This window comes from Alnus glutinosa, chromosome 1 (assembly GCF_958979055.1).
Source record: "Alnus glutinosa chromosome 1, dhAlnGlut1.1, whole genome shotgun sequence".
In the NCBI taxonomy this organism is placed as follows: Eukaryota; Viridiplantae; Streptophyta; class Magnoliopsida; order Fagales; family Betulaceae; genus Alnus; species Alnus glutinosa.
Genome location: NC_084886.1, coordinates 14672826 through 14691261, shown reverse-complemented (window position 1 = coordinate 14691261; position 18436 = coordinate 14672826). Strand labels below are relative to the sequence as shown.

Below are 18436 nucleotides of genomic sequence, written 5' to 3'. Positions count from 1 at the left end.
AAGAAAGTTGTTTTCACATCCATTTGATGTAGCTCTAGATCAAAATGAGCTACTGTATCATAATGTGGAATTGTCTCCACTCATGGCTTGTGAAAACAATTTTTGGATCATCGTTAGGTCTGACATCATCATCATACTCTTGAGGTATACAACTAAATCATTATGGATTGTTGATCTCCTTATTCCATAGGATCTTCTTAATTCTACTTCCTTTGCATTTTTGCAAAGTCTGAGTAGATTCATACTGAACCTGTTCTTCATGAGTTGATAATTCTAAAACTGATCGTAGCTTAGGGTAATCAATTTGATTTTTCATAAGTACAATCAAACATCCTTCATATGAAAGACCTTCAGTCAACTCTCGTGTTTCTTTTAAGTAAAACCTTTGAGGATAAACACTTCTACTAGGTTCAACATCCTCTAAAAATTTTACAATCAACAACTCTAGAATTACATGAAGGATAATAAAACATAAAAAACCCTTAGAGTTTACTGTATAGCCTATAAAAAATCCGATGGTTGTCCTTGAATTTAATTTCCTTTGGCAAGGATTGTAAATCCCCTCTTTAGTAAGGCAACCCCATATGTGTAAATAATTTAAACTTGGTTTCTATCTATTTCATACTTTAAAGGTGTCTTAAGAACAACCTTAGATGGAATCCTGTTTAACATATATACAACGGTCTTTAAGGTTTTACTCTATAAGGGTAATAGAAGATTAGTATTACTAATCAATTTCTCTTTTGTGTGTACCTATCATAATACTCTTTGCCTATATAAGATTTTATGATTTTCATGTTGTTTCTCTTCTTCTACTTTATAGGTATTGAAAGCATTCAATACCCTAGCCTTATTATTTTAGAAGATAAAGATATATAAATCTTATATGGTCATCACTAAAAGAGATAAAAAAAAAATATCTTCGACCATTTAGGCAATGAGTATGAAACGGTCAACACCCATTAATGTATATTATCTCAAGAATTTCAAAAGGGTCTCTTTGGCACCTTTAGTGGTCTTGTTAATATGCTTTCCTTTATGCAGTTCACAAAAGTATCAAAATCAGTAAATTATTATTTACCAACTTTTATTTTCTTTATGGAGATATATTTCAATCTCCAATGCCATAATAAGAGTATTTTTCATTCACAAGACTTCACTTTACGTCAACATCAATATGTAGAAATAAACAATAAATTTGTTTCAAAGTTGGGATATAGATAAATTTTAAGGGTAATTACCTTTTCCCCCATGAACTACCAACTTTTGCGCAAAGCCCCCACAAACTACCAACTCGACTAAAATAAATCATTCAACTACCAAAGACAACCATTTTCTCCCATTCCGTCTGTCAAATGGGTTAAAACAAACGGTCAACGAGTCACGTGACCGTCACATGCTGTTTTACCCTCATTTTCTTCCTATTTTCCCTCCATGAACTACCACTATCTTTCAACATGCCTCCATGAACTACCACCATCTTCCAACATGCCCCCCATGTAAAATGGCACGTGACGGTCACGTGACTCGTTGACCGTTTGTTTTAACCTTCTAACTGACGGAAGGGGGGAAAATGGTTGTGTTTGGTAATTGAATGCTCTATTTTGGTCGAGTTGGTAGTTTGTGGGGGCTTTGCGCAAAAGTTGGTAGTTCATAGAGGAAAAATGTAATTACTCCTAAATTTTAATAAACCATTAACTAATATTCCACCATAAATAAAAATTTCAAGTTCAAAATTGAAATTTTATTTAAGAAGTTAAAATATAAATTAAATATTTCTTGAAAATTCTCGAATATATAAAACATTATTGAGGTCCAAAAATAACTGAATTTTAAAATTAATCTATAAATCCCAATAACCTTCAATTGTAAACACGTGTTATTTATTTTAAGAAAACTTTGCATTGTGTGGACAGCGTGGATTGTTAACCAAAATCAATCCACAACATATTTAAAGGAGTCAATAAAGGAGATTCACTACACATTAAATATATGAGATTTTCTTCATTTCAAGTCATTTATCTTATTTCATTCAATTTTTCTTTATATGCTCTTGTGTTTTCTTTATTGTAGGAGAAATAAGTATCTTGACTGCCAAAACACTTTCTTGGCACCTTATTCTTATGCTTTAAATGTTAGCCATGATTGCCTTTATTGGTATTTTCTTTAACATGAGTAATCATGTGAAGACTTTATGGATTCTCTCATCTTCTTGAACACACATAGTCAGAAGTTCCATTAACTAACCAATTATCTTTATGTGTGCCACAAGATAAAATACCATAATTAGAAGCGAAAAATATTCAAAATGAAATATACCAAGAATGACTTATAAAATCTCAACCTTTAGGGACTTAAGTTAACTTATCATATCCTTCATTCTCATAATGTGATTACAAACACTTTTGAAACTGTAAATTTTACGATCAGAAAATTACTACCATAAAATATTGGAACATAAAACTATTAAAAGTAGAGTGATATGAATTGTTGCGATAAAATAAAAAATACTTGAATACTATGAAGTAACTTTATTTTAAATTAGCCAATGCCAATTTAATAGTAAATAATAAATTTCAACCTACCTGTGGGCAAATGTTGCCTCACGCATGAAATTTACTCTTTATTAATAAGACTAACAAATTTAAACATTAATAAATAAAATTTTCCGTACTTGTGGGCCTAAGAGAAACTTTACTTTTAATGCTAAATTTGTTATCTTATTCTAATTAAGTCATAAAATAAAAACATCCTTGTGAGGATAAGCAATTAAATTTATGAATTAATTACAACATGATGTTAATTTTTTGTATATAAAGTTCAAATGTGTACGAACTTTCTGTAATTATTATAAAATTAGGATGCTGTGGCTCTCCCAAAATCTTAATAATTACACTGCAATTCATGAACATCTAATAAATTTTTTTACGATGTTTATATGTGTAATCCTGATGTAATTATCGATAAAAATGGGATGCTGTGGCTTTTCCAAAATTATTGTGATAATTACATATGTGTAATCTTGATGTAATTATCATTCAAAATTCGAATGCTTTGACTCTCCCAAAATTATCATAATTATTGCGACTTCATTAACATCTAACAATTTTATAGATGCTCATAAATGGCCCAAAGAATATAACAAACCAATACTAAATGGGGTAAACAGCATTCTTCAAGGTGCAACCATGTGAGTTCCTAGGAAAGTGAGGAGGGTCACTTGGATACGTTTAAATTTCAAGACTTTCCTAACTAGAACTTTTCTAGACATTGCATTCTTGGATATTATTGTAAATACACCAGCATATATGGCATTGTTAATTATTCTTAGGTCTAGGCATCAATCAATTTATATTTAAATAATATAAATTAAACAATTAAATATATTCATCGGCTCATGTATTAAATAAACATTAATTTTAATACTAAACAATGTAAATTATAAGAGAAATAAAATTGCAATATAAAGACATAATAAATCGCTTAAATTCCAAGACTTTCCTAACTAGAACTTTTCTAGACATTGCATTCTTGGATATTATTGTAAACACACCAGCATATATGGCATTGTTAATTATTCTTAGGTCTAGGCATCAATCAATTTATATTTAAATAATATAAATTAAACAATTAAATATATTCATCGGCTCATGTATTAAAGAAACATTAATTTTAATACTAAACAATGTAAATTATAAGAGAAATAAAATTGCAATATAAAGACATAATAAATTGCATGACCCAATGGTCTTAGTAGTCTTAGACCCTTTGGAAAGCCCAAGTTCTAAACCCCACACCACATGAGCCCAATTTTTTTTTTTTGTTTTGAAATCTGGATAGTAAAATCCGGATGGGCCACTTGGGCTTTTGGGTCAGCCCATTTAATGACCCAGTTTTTTTTTAACTAGACCCGAATTATATATGGTTGAAACCCTACCCAGATGCCCAACCCATTAACCGGAAAATCTATTCATTTGACCCGGAAAAATTGAGCTCATGCACCACCTCTCTTTCCCAGGAGTAACCCTAGCCGGAAATGCAGCCACCGCCGCCGCCCCTTCAGCTTCCTCATGCGCCGGCCACTCAGAGCCGCCGCTCTCAACCCCCACTGCCACCTTATGCGGCGGCACTTCGTGGCCGCTGCTCAGCAGCCACGGGGTCGCCGTTTACGTAAGATCAGGCGGCCCTCGGTGCTGTCACGGGGAGAGGCCGCAGGAAGCGGCTTCTCCTCACACGGCAACGCTGTCACTGGTACGGAGAGGAGGCGCCGACGCGAGCATTTTCCAGTGAGGAGGCACCGACCAATAGCAGCCTCGTGGAACTTCGGTGGACGCCTGGGCCTCTACCGCGCGGATCCTCCCTTATGCAGTGATAAATCACTGCTGGATCCTCCATCATCTCTAGATCATGGCACGACAAGGGTGAGAATTCATGATGCAGTGCTGAAAGCTCATGATCCAATGTACAGCGAGTTTAACAACAAAACAGGTTTGCGGTGCTCAAAATCTCCAGAATATTTGTTTTAGCTATTTTCACAAAACAAGTTTTACTGTGTTCAAGTTTCAGTTTCATGCTTCACAGTTTTAAGGCATGGATGTGAAAACGGCATGTGCAATGAACAATAACCAGATGTAAAACAAAAATAGCAAAACAATACTTGATAGGACGCTGAACAAATAGGCATAAAGACAAGCTATGATACACATGATAGCATAATATAAATCAAATGCTAATTTTAATAAGCAACGGAATAATTATATATACCTCTAGTCATTGCTTTGTTCAAACGAGAAGAATAAATTGCTTTGTTCAAACGAGAAGAATAATCAACTTTTCTGCAACAACATAGTTTTTGAAAAAAAAAAAAATTAGAGAGGTACACATGACTTTTTATATAGGTAGGCCAGTGACTCCTCATATTCATTAGTTAGCTGATTTTCTTCCTTCCATCAAGAAATTAAATCAGAAATATAAATATAAAAATTGTTACTATCATGAACCATAATATGAAATATAAAAAACGTTTAAATCATATTGAATATAATTATTATAATTACTGTTACAGTAATTATTTAGTCGTTACCGTTGCAACTATTAAATGTGGCACAAGACAGCAATTTTTTACAATTTTTTCCTGCAATACCTTTAATATCCAATTCTAGTTGCTGTATTCTTTCGTTTTTTCGGCTTGGAAAGCACCCATCCGGACATGAAGCAACCTGTGACAGTAAGAACAAAACTTGTTGCTACTCCAATTCCGAACGGCAAACCAATGATTTTCGTCTTTTTCTCTCCGAATGAATGAGTAGGAGGCTGTTCAGGCTCACATGTACACAGTGCACGACAGAGACCAATGTTTCCCACAAAGCTTGTATCTGGGAAAGTATCAAACTGAACTGCTTGAGGGATTTTCCCACACAGCTGATTATATGATACGTTGAAAGCCGACAGGAAGCTAAGATTAGCCATGGAAATAGGTATTTCTCCTGATAGCTTATTGTGAGACAAGTCCAGTACCTCCAATCTTGACATCCCAGATATATTATTTGGAATATTTCCTGACAGATTATTATCTTTCAGGATGAAGACATGGAGCCTTTTCAAATTCCCAAAACCTGGCCAGATTGATCCTTTGAGCATGTTGTAACTAAGGTCTAAAGTTGGTCGAAAGCCCGAAATCTGCTTATACCTCAAGCCTTGGCCACCTTGTCTACCAGTGTAAAGCTGAAAGCTTGAGACAGGCTCTTCAAGTGAGATATTCCCACTTATGAGGGTCTGTAGTAGGCTCAAGCTCTTTGGTATCTCACCTTTGAAAGAGTTATTTGACAAATCCAAGTAAAAAAGAGATTCAAACTCTCCAAACCAGGATGGAATGGTTCCACCCAAGTGATTCCACGATAAATCCAACAACTGCAACTTATGGCAACTACTCAACCATTGTGGGATAGAACCTCTGAGTTTACAATTGCCTAGAACTAGACCCTTGAGGTTGTTGAATTGCATATTCACATTATCAGGTATTTCTTCATCATAGAAGTTCAAAGAAAGGACCAGAATACTTAAGTTTCTACAGTGTTGGAGAATCTCAAGAGTTGATGATATATTAACAAGTCTGGTGTTTGAGAATGAGAGATGTGTTAGGGCTTGAAGATTCTTGAAATCATTGGGAAGTTCACTATTAAGGTTGTTCCGAGCAAGATTAAGTACAATCAGTCTTTGACAGAAGGATAGACTATCAGGAATTGGACCGTGGAACAGATTAGAACCAAGATCCAAAGAGACAAGATTTTTCATTGCAGAACAGTTGAGGTTGATGGAGCCACTTAGAGAGTTGTTGTTCAAATATAGCATTTGAAGTGATGGAGAGTTCACCAACGAAGTAGGCAAACGACCAGTAAATAGATTTGTATTGGCTGAGAAACGCTCAAGCCTTGTAAGGCTCCCAAAAATATCTGGAAGATCTCCATAAAACATATTAGAGGAGATATCCAGCTTCACAAGGTTAGAGAGGTTACCAAATCCATTATTCAACAGCCCCGAGATCCAATTATCTTGAAGATACAGTTGTCTAATATTTTGCAACTGGAAGACACTCTCGGGCAAACTCCCTGATAAACTATTTTTAGCAAAGGAGAGATAATGCAGGGAGGTACAATTTGCTAAATCCTTTGGAACTCCTCCAGAAAAATGGTTATTATAGAAATTAAGCACTCGAATACCCGTAGATGTTCTACACATACCTCTATTGATTGAACCGGTAAAATCATTGTTGCTTACGTCTATGACCTCTAAGTTCTGCAATTTAAACAACTCAGCAGGGAGGGAACCACTGAGATAATTATCAGACAGGTTTAGGACTCTCAAGTGATACAATTCTGCCAAGGATCCACAGATCTTACCTGTAAGCCTTTTGCTGCCAAGTTCCAAGCCAACTACCCTTGTGCCAGAAACAGTGGAACTATCACAAATGACACCAGTCCAACTACAGCAATCGGGAGAGGCCGTCTTGTTCCACCCAGAACCGAAAATCTCCGAGTCAACACAATTATAGAAACCAATCAAGGCCCCCAAGTCAACTGAATTGCAAGTCAGTTTCTCAGATTTCAGGAGCCAAGGCTCGAAACTAAGAGCCAATACAGCCAAAAAGAACAAACAAAAACCTCGGAAGGCCATTCTACATGGATGCTCAAGGGATGCAAAAGTGATATGCAATTCTAGCAAGAGGGGTAAATTTTCTTCTTCTTTTCTCTCTCTCTCTCTCTCACTTCTTTTCTTTTATTTTTTCCTTAATCTCATGATGTTTAATTAGACCCTTTTTCTGATATCATTTCCCAGGAGCTTCATATGAAAACCACATTACCTACTACGGTATACCCATTGAAGGACTTGCATTTTATTTTCTTAAGAGCATTCACATTTGGCTAAAATTTAATTGAAGTACACATTTTTTTTTTAATTACTCGCTTTTTCAAAACACTTACATCCGACTATTTTACTTATTCATTTTCGCCATTCGATCTATTTAAAATATATATTTTTTTTTATCTATTTTTACTATTCTCAAACAGGAGAGAGAAGAATATTTTTAAATTAATTTAATTTATGTATTGTTGAGCTACAACACTGCAGTAGCTAGTCAAAATTAATGCTCTTAAGTGCGTGCCTTTAAAAATTTTTCAATCAATCCTTCATTGCTTCATACGAATCAGCTTGCTCGTGGTGGGATCTGAACTATTGCTGCACTTTGGAAGTGGGAATAGTTGGTCGATCTTGACTCGGAACAATGAAACACTGAAGTGAAATCTAAGCAATTGTCTCTTAAAGGGCTCTTGATCTCCCCCTTTTGTCTTGGCTGCTCCATAAATGGTTCCACAGTGAGCGGATCGGAGGAGCTAGTTTGCAATCTCCAATGAACTCTTCTAGGAAAAGCTGTGGTTACCTACTGTGATGTAAACCACTTCCACTTGAAATGATAACAAATATAAGTCCTGAAGTTTCTTTTTGTTCTTTGCTTCTTTAAATGACTTACCACAGCCGACTTTGAGTCCCTTAAAAAGGACATATTCTCTCAGTTTTTAAGTGCCGGCGCCCATGAAGAGAGATTTTGAGCTTTGGGTGAAATATTTGAACTGAGTTTTGAGTGATTTTTTTTTTTTTTTAAAATTATTTTTTGTACTCCATCTTTTGATAGGTGAATTTCCTCTTGATTGTCTCCACCTATGGATACATGCTTGTTACACCAAACAACATAAATCTTGGTGTCCTATGTGATTTCCTTATTTTTAGTTTATTTTTTTTTACTTCTTTGCGATTCAAGCTGTGGTTACCTAATTTGTTGTGACAAATTAGTATTGGAGCTTGGATTTTTTTTCTTTCTTTCTTTCTTTCTTTCTTTCTCTGGATGACTAGTATGAAATTTGAAGTAGAAAAGTTTAATGATCAAAATAGTTTCAACCTTTCACACATCAAGATGCATGCTTTGTTGCGACAACATGGTTTGGCAAAAATTTTGGATGGTGAGGCTCGATCAACATCATCACAGGAAGAAATTGCAGAATTTTAAGATAAAACCCATAGTGCAATTTTATTGTCTCTTTTAGATAAAATTAAGAGAAAATTTTAGATTTTTAAATGGCTCATTTGGTGTCCAAAACATGCATGTTTGTATTTTATGCATTTGGTAGTTTTATCATTAAGTCTAGGGTTCAATCCGGATTTGAGTATGGTTTAAGTCATGAAACATTCAAGTTTGTCTCTGTTATCCAAGAAAGACATTGTCAAAGTAAATTGGAATTATCTTTTAATTTCGAAATCTGATAAAAACAAACTTGGTGGCGTTAGAAAGATAACTCAAAAATCTACAACTTTGTATTTCAAAAAGTGTTTTCAATTCCAATGTTTACTGAGTCAAAATGAGTAGCTCAACTATAAAACAACACATGTTTTGTAGGCGAAAAAAAATATAAGCGTAAGTTCACGACTTAGTGAGTAATAATACACATGATATACATGTTATCATATGGTAAACTCAGTTTAAGATATAAATCACATGCATCAATGTAAATTTGTAATTCTTTATTTGACAAAATAATCATGGATGCAATATAAATATAATATATGTTATAAATCTCTGTGGATGTAGCCCTTATATAAATAGTGGTGAGCTACGTAAATCTTTGTATTTGTGATTGCTTATTTTTGGCTTCTCATTTATTCTAAAAAATAGGATAAATTTCCTAACACAAGGAATTCGAGAAGAAGGAAGAAAATAGCCTAGTTCCTTCAACAAAATTTGAAACCATGTGAGTTTTTCGGCAGTTGCATTTGCAAGGGAATGATATTCTGATTTTGTGCTTGAACGACCAATAGGGTGTATGTTGTTTCTTCGAACTCCAAGAAATAAGCTTAGAAGAAATTTGATTTTTTTTTTTTTAAAGAAAAGGTTATAAGTGTTTTTATTTTTTTAAATAATAATAAAAAATTATTGATATGGTATAAATGATAAAAGTATTTTTAAATTGACATTTTTTAGAAAAAATATAATTTGTCAAACGATACCGATCATCTTGGCAAACTGCCAAACTAGTCGAGCAAACTCGTGATGCACGACATAATTTCGAGCATTTTCAAAAGAAGTGACAAATGACACGATTTTTATTTATTTATTTATTAAAACTTGCTGGCACACGTTATTGAAGGGGGCATCTCTCATAATAAGCATTGACATTTGAAATAAAAACAACTTGCTGGGGCACATTTTCTTTTTCCATCTCTCAAAAGTCAAAAGAGTGTTAACATTATTAACACTCGTCGGCTGGGAAGTATTCCCTTTTCTTTCCTTAATTTTTTTTTTAAAATGTTTATTTATATTTTTAATGTATTTATTTGTTTTTATTAAGAATGACATATGTAACTATTTTGACATGTAGCCTAATGAAATTTGTAAACTTTTTTTAATGAAATTTAACTCTAAGAAGCAATTTATAAATTAGGCCAACCAAAGAGATCTCTGAATTAATTTTATACAATAGAAAATGATTTGTAATTTATATTAACCAAATGGACTAATGGTAATTTTTTTTCTTCATCAGCATAACTAATGACATTCGAAATAATAAAAAAAAAAACACAAAAATTAAAAGGCAATAAAAATCTTCCAATGTGTTGTTAGATCATTACTATTTTTTTTTTAATGAAAAGATCATTACTATTAGACATATTTGTGAACTGTGTAAATTATGTCTTCATTTGTAATTTGAACATAAAACGCACTTCTATATGAATGTTATCCAAACACTAAATTTATAGAAACAACATTTTTTTAATAAATGTTACCGAACGCTAAGTACTGCAAAAGGAATTTAAAATTGTTATTATTATTATTTCTTTTTAAATGCACTTTTAAAAATCGTAATCCCGAAGAATTAACTGAGTCTTAACAAAGGTCGTTTGAGTTTACGATTTCAAAAAGTGCGATATAAAATAACGACTTTAAAATGTGGAATTTGAAAAATAACGCATCGTAAAAGTGGCAGTCGGTCAAAAGAGAGACAAAACGTCAAGATCGATCTTATCTACTTTCAACGACCTCCACTAGTTCTAGGTAAGTGAAGGCTTTAATTTTACGAGTAATTCTCATCACAGTCTAGTTAATTGAACTCAAAGTCTTGCAAAGAGAGAAGCTAGATGCCGGTGAAGAGTACAGATGAGTATCTGCAGGCAGGAATCGACTCCAATTACGACCGGGAAAGTGAGTTAAAAACATTTGATGAGTCAAAAGCCGGTGTTAAGGGACTCCTAGATTCTGGGGTCACAAAAGTTCCACGCATGTTCCACTGCGGACAGTTTAGCCTTGATCATGAGAGGTCAGGAAGAGACTCCCAGATCAGTATTCCTATCATAGACCTTCAAGGTATCCATGACGACTCGATCGTACGCACTCAAGTCATTGAGAAAGTTCGAAATGCATGCGAAAAATTCGGTTTCTTTCAGGTTGTTAATCATGGTATTCCTGTTACACTTTTGGATGAGACAATAAATGGAATGCGAAGGTTTCATGAGCAGAACACTGAGGTGAAGAAAGAGTTCTATTCACGCGAATATGGGAAAAAGGTGTTTTATCAATCCAATTATGATCTTTACCAATCAACAGCAGCTGATTGGAGGGATACATTTGTCTATCTTGTGCCATCAAATGCCCCAGAACTGGAAGAAGTAGTACTGCCTGCAGTATGCAGGTATATATATATGTGGTTTATATATATATAGTCTACGCTGCCTTATTGCCCGTTATCGGGTTCTTTAAAACCAAACTATCCCAAAATCTCTTGTTATCATTTTCTCGAACTCTTGCTTCCATTTTTATTATTATTATTTTCTTTTCATTTTATATTTTATAAAAAATTTCTATACATATATGATGTTTCCATGGGTTGAGGCTGCAGAGAGATTGTTAAAGAATACTCGGAAAAAGTAATGAAGCTGGGGCTAGATTTCTTGGAGTTATTATCTGAGGGTCTTGGGCTAAATCCCAGCCACCTAAAAGACATGAACTGTGCTGAGGCGCTTCTTCTTCTTGGCCACTACTACCCCTCATGCCCTGAACCAGAATTGACAATTGGAACTAAGGATCACACTGATTCCAGCTTCATTACCATACTCTTACAAGATCAAAAAGGTGGCCTCCAAGTTCTCCATGAGAATCAATGGGTTAATGTTCCTCCGGTGCTTGGAGCTCTAGTAATCAATGTTGGAGATCTTCTACAGGCAAGTCTATCTGATCTAGCTTTTTTTCTTTTTCTTTTATTTAATAATTTCTTTTAATTATGTGAACTTTATCGTATTTATAACATATTTTATAATATTCAAAAATTCTCAATTTAGTATATCAAACTTTAAAAAATTCGCAATCTCACCCATCCTGTTAAGGTTTAGAGTTAAATTAGATGGTCAAATGTTGAAATGACCATTATACCCTTACAAACTTTATAAACTTATAAAATTACCCAAAAATTACTATTGCCTTTTTTAAAAGGAAAAAAAGAAATAAGAAAAAAGAAAAGTAAAATAGGAAACAAAAAAAGAAAAGGGAAATTGAAATTTTATCACCATTTCTTTCGGATTTAAAAGAAATATCTTAATGAATGTGTGAGATTACAAATTTTGTAAAGTTAGATACATTAAATTAAAAATTTTTAAACTTTAAAAGGAGATTGCAAAAGTGATTGATGAAAGTAATTTTTTTTTTTTTTTTAATGAATACCTTTTTAAGCTTTTTTTTTTTTTATTAAACCTTTTTAAGCTTTTGTGAATAATAGTTGTCCTCGCTATCATAATCATGTTATAACTATCACCATGCTGCCGTGTTATATTACCATATGGCCTCAGATCACAAATATAGGTAAGAACTTGTGCTAGTGTATTTTTAAGTGCAGTATTTAGTACTTTACCGCCCGGAATAAATATCATTAAGAGGATATAATCAAGAGTTTGATTTACTGCTTTATATATCTGATTATCATTATGAGTAATGTTAAATGTCCTAAAAATGATGTGGTACCTTTTAAAATTATCATTTAATTAAATTTTAACAGTACGTAATTTATTACAAATGTAAAATATACTGATTTTAAAAGTTACGTCAATTTTAAAGGACAAAAAAAAAGATATAAGAAGGACATATAACGTTACTCGGTTATATATATATATATATATATATATATATATATATATATATATATATATATTAACAACATGCAGTTCAACTGTGATTCTGATTGTATGATTAGTAACACATGCATTACATAAATTTGTTATTATAGTTAACACTATATGAATGACACGTGTCAATGAGCTGTCATAGTTACGTTTGTTATTCTACTTAGCTAAAACAAGTTAGTACTGTAACCACCGTTAGTGTTAAGTAGAATAACAAAGGCCATGTTTGCTAACCCACTCTCCCTCACCTCCCCCCTTTGGCCATATTTGCTGTCAGTACGGTTCAGCAGAAAAAACTGAAATGTTGGCTTCTTCAAGAAGCTAACGTTTAATCAATTCTCACTTTACCCCCAACCCAAAACATCACCCTTGCAAAAAACCATGCCCAGCACAATGCCTAGACCCCCTTACCCCAGAAAATTCAATCTCTTGATTTCTTGGACCTTTTTGAGATTGAGGTGTCTTCATAGGTTTCGCTTTGGGCTCTGTTTTGATGAGGATGGGGTTAGCAGGCCCTGACAAAGCTTTAGTACTGGGGTAAGGGGATCTAGGCACTGTGCTGGGCATGATTTTTTGCAGGGGTGGTGTTTTTGGGTTGGGGGTAAAATGGGAATTGATTAAACGTTGGCTTCTTGAAGAAGCCAACATTTTAGCTTTCTATATTATACCGTACTGACAACAAACAGGGCCAAAGGAGAGGAGGAGAGGGGAAGTGCGTGAGTTAGCAAACAGGGCCAAACTCAACTATAATGACAACTCATTTAAATTTACATGTGTCAGTCATATAGTGTTAACTATACAAACTTATATGCACGTGTCATCAACATAACAGTTGAACGGTTGTTAATAAATTTTAAAATTAAAATAAACATAATCTAAAAATTAAAACTAATCAAGGGATGTCTCAGCCACGCTTAAGGTCATGGGGTAGCCGGACCACTCAGAAATGGCCAAGGAGCAGTTCGGCCACCCCAGGCCAGCCATAAAAAGTGGTTAATTTGGTCGTGGGTATTTATGTATTTAATTAGTTTTTCTCCTTTTTTTTATTCATTGGCTTTGAGGGAGCCAATGACAACTTTTTTTTTTGGTAATTTGAGAAAACAATATTGTCAATTTGGTAATATATAATTTGAGGGGAAGACATAGTAGTCATGGGTTGTACCTCTTTGATCACTGAAATAATATAAATAATTAAGTTCAATAAATTGTTTGATCTGTTTTCACATGTATTTGTGCAGCTCATCTCAAACGACAAGTTCATTAGCGTCAGTCACAGAGTATTAGCGCAGCATATCGGGCCAAGAATTTCTGTGGCTAGTTTTTTTAGACCCCATTTTCAGGCGGGCTCAAGAGTTTATGAACCAATAAAGGAGCTGTTATCGGAAGAAAACCCCCCAATATACAAGGAAATCGATTCAAAAGAATTTCTTTTGCACTACTTCACGAAAGGGATTGACGGGATCCCTCCTTTACAACATTTCAAATTGAGATGAGATTTAGATCGATTCATGTTTGTAGTTGGCAGAACTGCTCGTGGTTCTAAGGTGAGCAACCTCATTGATAGGACCTCTGGTTGGTGGAATATTCAGCTTCTTCAAGCCATTTTCAGGGAGGATGAAATTGCACGGATCTGTCGTATCAGCCCGAGCCCGGACCTAGCCCCTGATACTCCGATCTGGCAGGGGACTGCAAATGGCCAGTTCTCGGTTAAAAGTGCCTATCTATTGGAGCAGCTTCGGAAAAATCAATCCAGGGGAGAGAGCTCGGGTGCTGGCAAGGAGGATAAGTTCTGGCAAAACCTGTGGAGAGTGGATGCTCCGGGGGTGATCAAAAATTTTCTGTGGAGAGTGGGTAATAACCTCCTCCCAACAAAACTGAACCTCTTCAACAAGAAGGTAATTCCTGCTCCGAATTGCCCCATCTGTTCTCAAGAGCCGGAGGATGCTATTCACATTTTATGGAAGTGCAAATCAGCTATGGCAGTTTGGCAAGAATGTGGTAAGAAAATTCAGAAGATGACTGTTGAGCAAGAGGATGGTAAGGGGCTAATCCAATTTTTGATGGGGAAACTTGAGGGGGAGGAGCTGCTGTTGGCTATGGTGGTGCTCCGGTTGATTTGGTTGAGAAGGAACGCCTTCGTTTTTGAGAAGATGTTCTCACCCCCGGATAGGATTGTCCTTGATGCCCAAAGAATTGTGAGGGAGTTCTCCTCTGCTGTCTCCTCAGCAAACAGCTTCGGCTTAGGGGATTGGATGGCGAATTAATGGGGTGGGGAGCTGGGTGCACCCCACGTGCACCTGGAGGGGAATAGATTTGCTTGGCCTGTTGCCACATTCTGGGTTAGCTGGTGTCTGGGTGGGGGTTTGTCCTCCCCTGTTTCGGATTGTTCATTCAAAATGTTCCCATGTTCTTGATTGATGATTAATGAAGTTCTTCTTTTATCAAAAAAAACTGTCTGCCAACCTTCTCTTCTGTCTTCGTGTAATTAATTAATCAATGACTCCACCATGCATGCTCCATCAATAATTATTTAAAGCCATATATATATGCTCAGCTTATATCATGTATAATTAATGCATTATTATTAAATTCGAATTTCTGATTATTATTGAATGGATATACATGCATGCACGACTTTACAGATCATGCCTACCAAACTTGAAGATTATTCTTTGGATTTTTTATTTTTTATTTTTTGAAAAATCAACACCAAGCAGTACTAACAGATGTAACAACTAACATACATTAAAGACCAATAGCGTGAACCATCGGACTTTTAGCAGCGACATTTTGATGTTGCCGCTAATGTGCGAATATTTTATAGTGATCGATCAGTACTGCTTTTGCTTTGCATTGATGTTTTTGTAATGATTTCGAAAAAATGCTAGTCGTATCTGAGTTATCATTCTAAAAGGAATCACTTATAAAGTTTAGTTTCATCTAATAAGGAACCAATGTAAAATGTATTACCTTTGAGTGTCTTTATAATCCACTCACTCTATATGGTTGTTCATATTCTCAATATATGAGATTAGTGTGCTATAATCTCATTCCCTTAAATCCTTGACGTTCTCATAAGGGCTATGTCATGCAGTGTTCCAATACCACGAGGGGCTCCTTCTTGTTGGCCACTACTACCCCTCATGCCCTGAACCAAAATTGACTTTGGGCGGTAGCGATCACACTGATGGGAGCTTTATTACCATACTTTTACAAGATCAAAAAGGTGGCCTCCAAGTTCTCCATGAGAATCAATGGGTAATGTTCCTCGAGTGCATGGAGCTCTAGTTGTCAATGTTTGAGATCTCCTACAGGCAAGTCTATCTTATCCATTCTAAAAGCTTAAGCTGATAGGAACACATAAATTTAATTATTTAATCAATACTTCAACACTTCACGTGTGAGCTCAAAACTCTTTTTTAATAGGTGATGCCCAACATGTAGAATATTTAATTAATACATTTTGTTTTTGTGTAGCTCATCACAAACGACAAGTTTATTAGCGTCATGACTCACAGAGTATTAGCGAACCATATAAGGCCAAGAATTTCTGTGGCTAGTTTTTTTAGACCCTATGTTCAAGCAGGCTCGAGAGTTTATGGACCAATCAACTGTTAACGGAAGAAAACCCCCCAATATACAGGGAAACAAATGCAAAAGAATATCTTATACGCTACTTCTCGAAAGGGATTGACGGGACTCTCCTTTACAAGATTTCAGGTTGTGAAAATGTAATGACCCACTCCAACGACACAATATTGCTTACTTTTGGTTCTCCCGAACCATATTTCTCAGGAGGGTCACCCATCCTGGTACTACTCTGGCAGAAACACGCTTAACTGTGAAATTTTAATAGGTTAATGGCTATCACGGCTTTAAAACGCGTTGTGTCAAGAAATGTGCAAATGTACATATAAGCACATACCAATTTTCATATCCAGGCGATGTGGGACGTCACAATCACCCCTTCTTGGGACCCAGCATCCCCGTTGGCGGCTCTCATGGGATCACCCCATTCTTGGCGTCCCAGTGAGTGGTCGCTTGTGACCCTCATAGGCTTGTACACGCTTCCCCTATCTCAAGCTGGGCAATGACTAGTTCTGATAGGTTCATGACCAACATGGCTTTAAAACGCGTTAAATCAAGAAGGGTGCGAATATACATATAAGCACATACCAATTCTAGCTCATACCCAGGTGATATGGGATGTCACAATCACCCCCCCTTGGGACCCAGCATCCCCGCTGGCCACCCGTATGGGATCACTCTATTCTTGGCGTCCTAGCGAGTGTTCGCTTGCGACCTTCATGGGCTTGTACACACTTCCCCTATCTTAGGCTGAGCAATGACTCTGATACCATTTGTAACGACCTACGTACCCCAACAACACAATATTGTCCACTTTTAGCTCCCCGAACCAGACTTCCTAGAAGGTCACCCATCCTGGTACAGTGGTACTACTCTCGTAGAAGCACGCTTAACTACAGATTTCTGATAGGATCGTGGCCATCACGGCTTTAAAACACATTATATCAAGAAGGGTGCGAATATACATACCAATTCTAGCTCATACCCAAGCGATGTAGGACATCACAATCACCCCCCCTTAGGACCTAGCGCCCTCGCTGGCGACCTTCATGGGATCACCCCATTCTTAGCGTTAGTGTCCCAGCGAGTGCTCACTAGTGACCCTCATGAGCTTGTGCACTTTCCCCCATCTCAGGTTGGAATGGCTCTGATACCAATTGTAACGACCCACCCCAACGACACAATATTGTCCGCTTTTGGCTCCCTGAACCAAACTTTCTAAGAGGTCACTCATCCTGGTACTATTCTCTCAAAAGCACGCTTAACTGCAGAGTTCTAATAGATTCATGGCCATCACAGCTTTAAAACGCGTTATGTCAAAAATGGTGCGAATATACATATAAGCACATACCAATTCTCATATCCAGGCAACATGGGACGTTACAATCACCCCATCTTGAGACCCAGTGTCCCCACTGGCGACCCTTATAGGATCATCTCATTCTTAGCGTCTCAACGAGTGCTCGCTAGCGACCCTTATGAGCTTGTGCACACTCCCCCATCTCATATTAGGCAATGGCTTTGATATCATTTGTAACGACTTACCCTAACGACACAATACTGTCCGTTTTTTGCTCTCCGAACCAGACTTCCCAAGAGGTCATCCATCCTGGTACTACTCTCACAGAAGCACGCTTAACTACAGAATTTTGATAAGTTCATGGCCATCACGGCTTTAAAACACGCTATGTCAAAAAGTGTGCGAATATACATATAAGCACATACCCATTCTCATACTCAGGCGATGTGGGATGTTACAGAAAATGTCCACACAGATTTAGATTCATGTTTGTAGTTTGCAGAAATAACTAGTCATGTTTCTAACTATCTGCAAACCTTTTCTTGTGTCTTCTTGTAGTGACTCTACCATGCTCCATCAATAACATAGAATCAAAGCCATCACGGGCAGAGCCAGAATTTCATGTGGGTCCGAACCTACTTAAATGAATAAATAAGCACTGATGCATACAGTCTCTCTATGCAAGTATGGAACTAATTTTTTTTATTTGTGGGGTAGAACTAGGATCTTAAGAGCCACAGAGTTTTCTTATTTTTCTTCTTCTTCTTCTTCTTTTTTCATCAATGAACAAGTTAACACAAATAAAATACAACTAATGAACTAGTGAAAACG

The 18436-nt window shown here is 35.8% G+C and overlaps 2 protein-coding genes across 2 annotated transcripts; one reads left to right on the top strand and one right to left on the bottom strand.

The window, feature by feature from the left end:
• Nucleotides 1–4933: 4933 nt before the first annotated feature.
• LOC133874039 (phytosulfokine receptor 1-like) lies at nt 4934–7362 on the bottom strand. Its single transcript, XM_062311873.1, has one exon. It carries the CDS (start codon nt 7171–7173, stop codon nt 5146–5148), a length of 2028 nt encoding a protein of 675 aa, XP_062167857.1. The 5' UTR covers nt 7174–7362; the 3' UTR covers nt 4934–5145.
• A 3272-nt stretch (nt 7363–10634) lies between these two features.
• LOC133874029 (1-aminocyclopropane-1-carboxylate oxidase homolog 1-like) lies at nt 10635–14220 on the top strand. The gene is made up of 3 exons (XM_062311860.1): nt 10635–11237; nt 11445–11766; nt 13956–14220. The coding sequence occupies exons 1-3, from the start codon at nt 10687–10689 to the stop codon at nt 14208–14210; spliced, it is 1128 nt and encodes a 375-aa protein (XP_062167844.1). The 5' UTR covers nt 10635–10686; the 3' UTR covers nt 14211–14220.
• Nucleotides 14221–18436: the final 4216 nt, after the last annotated feature.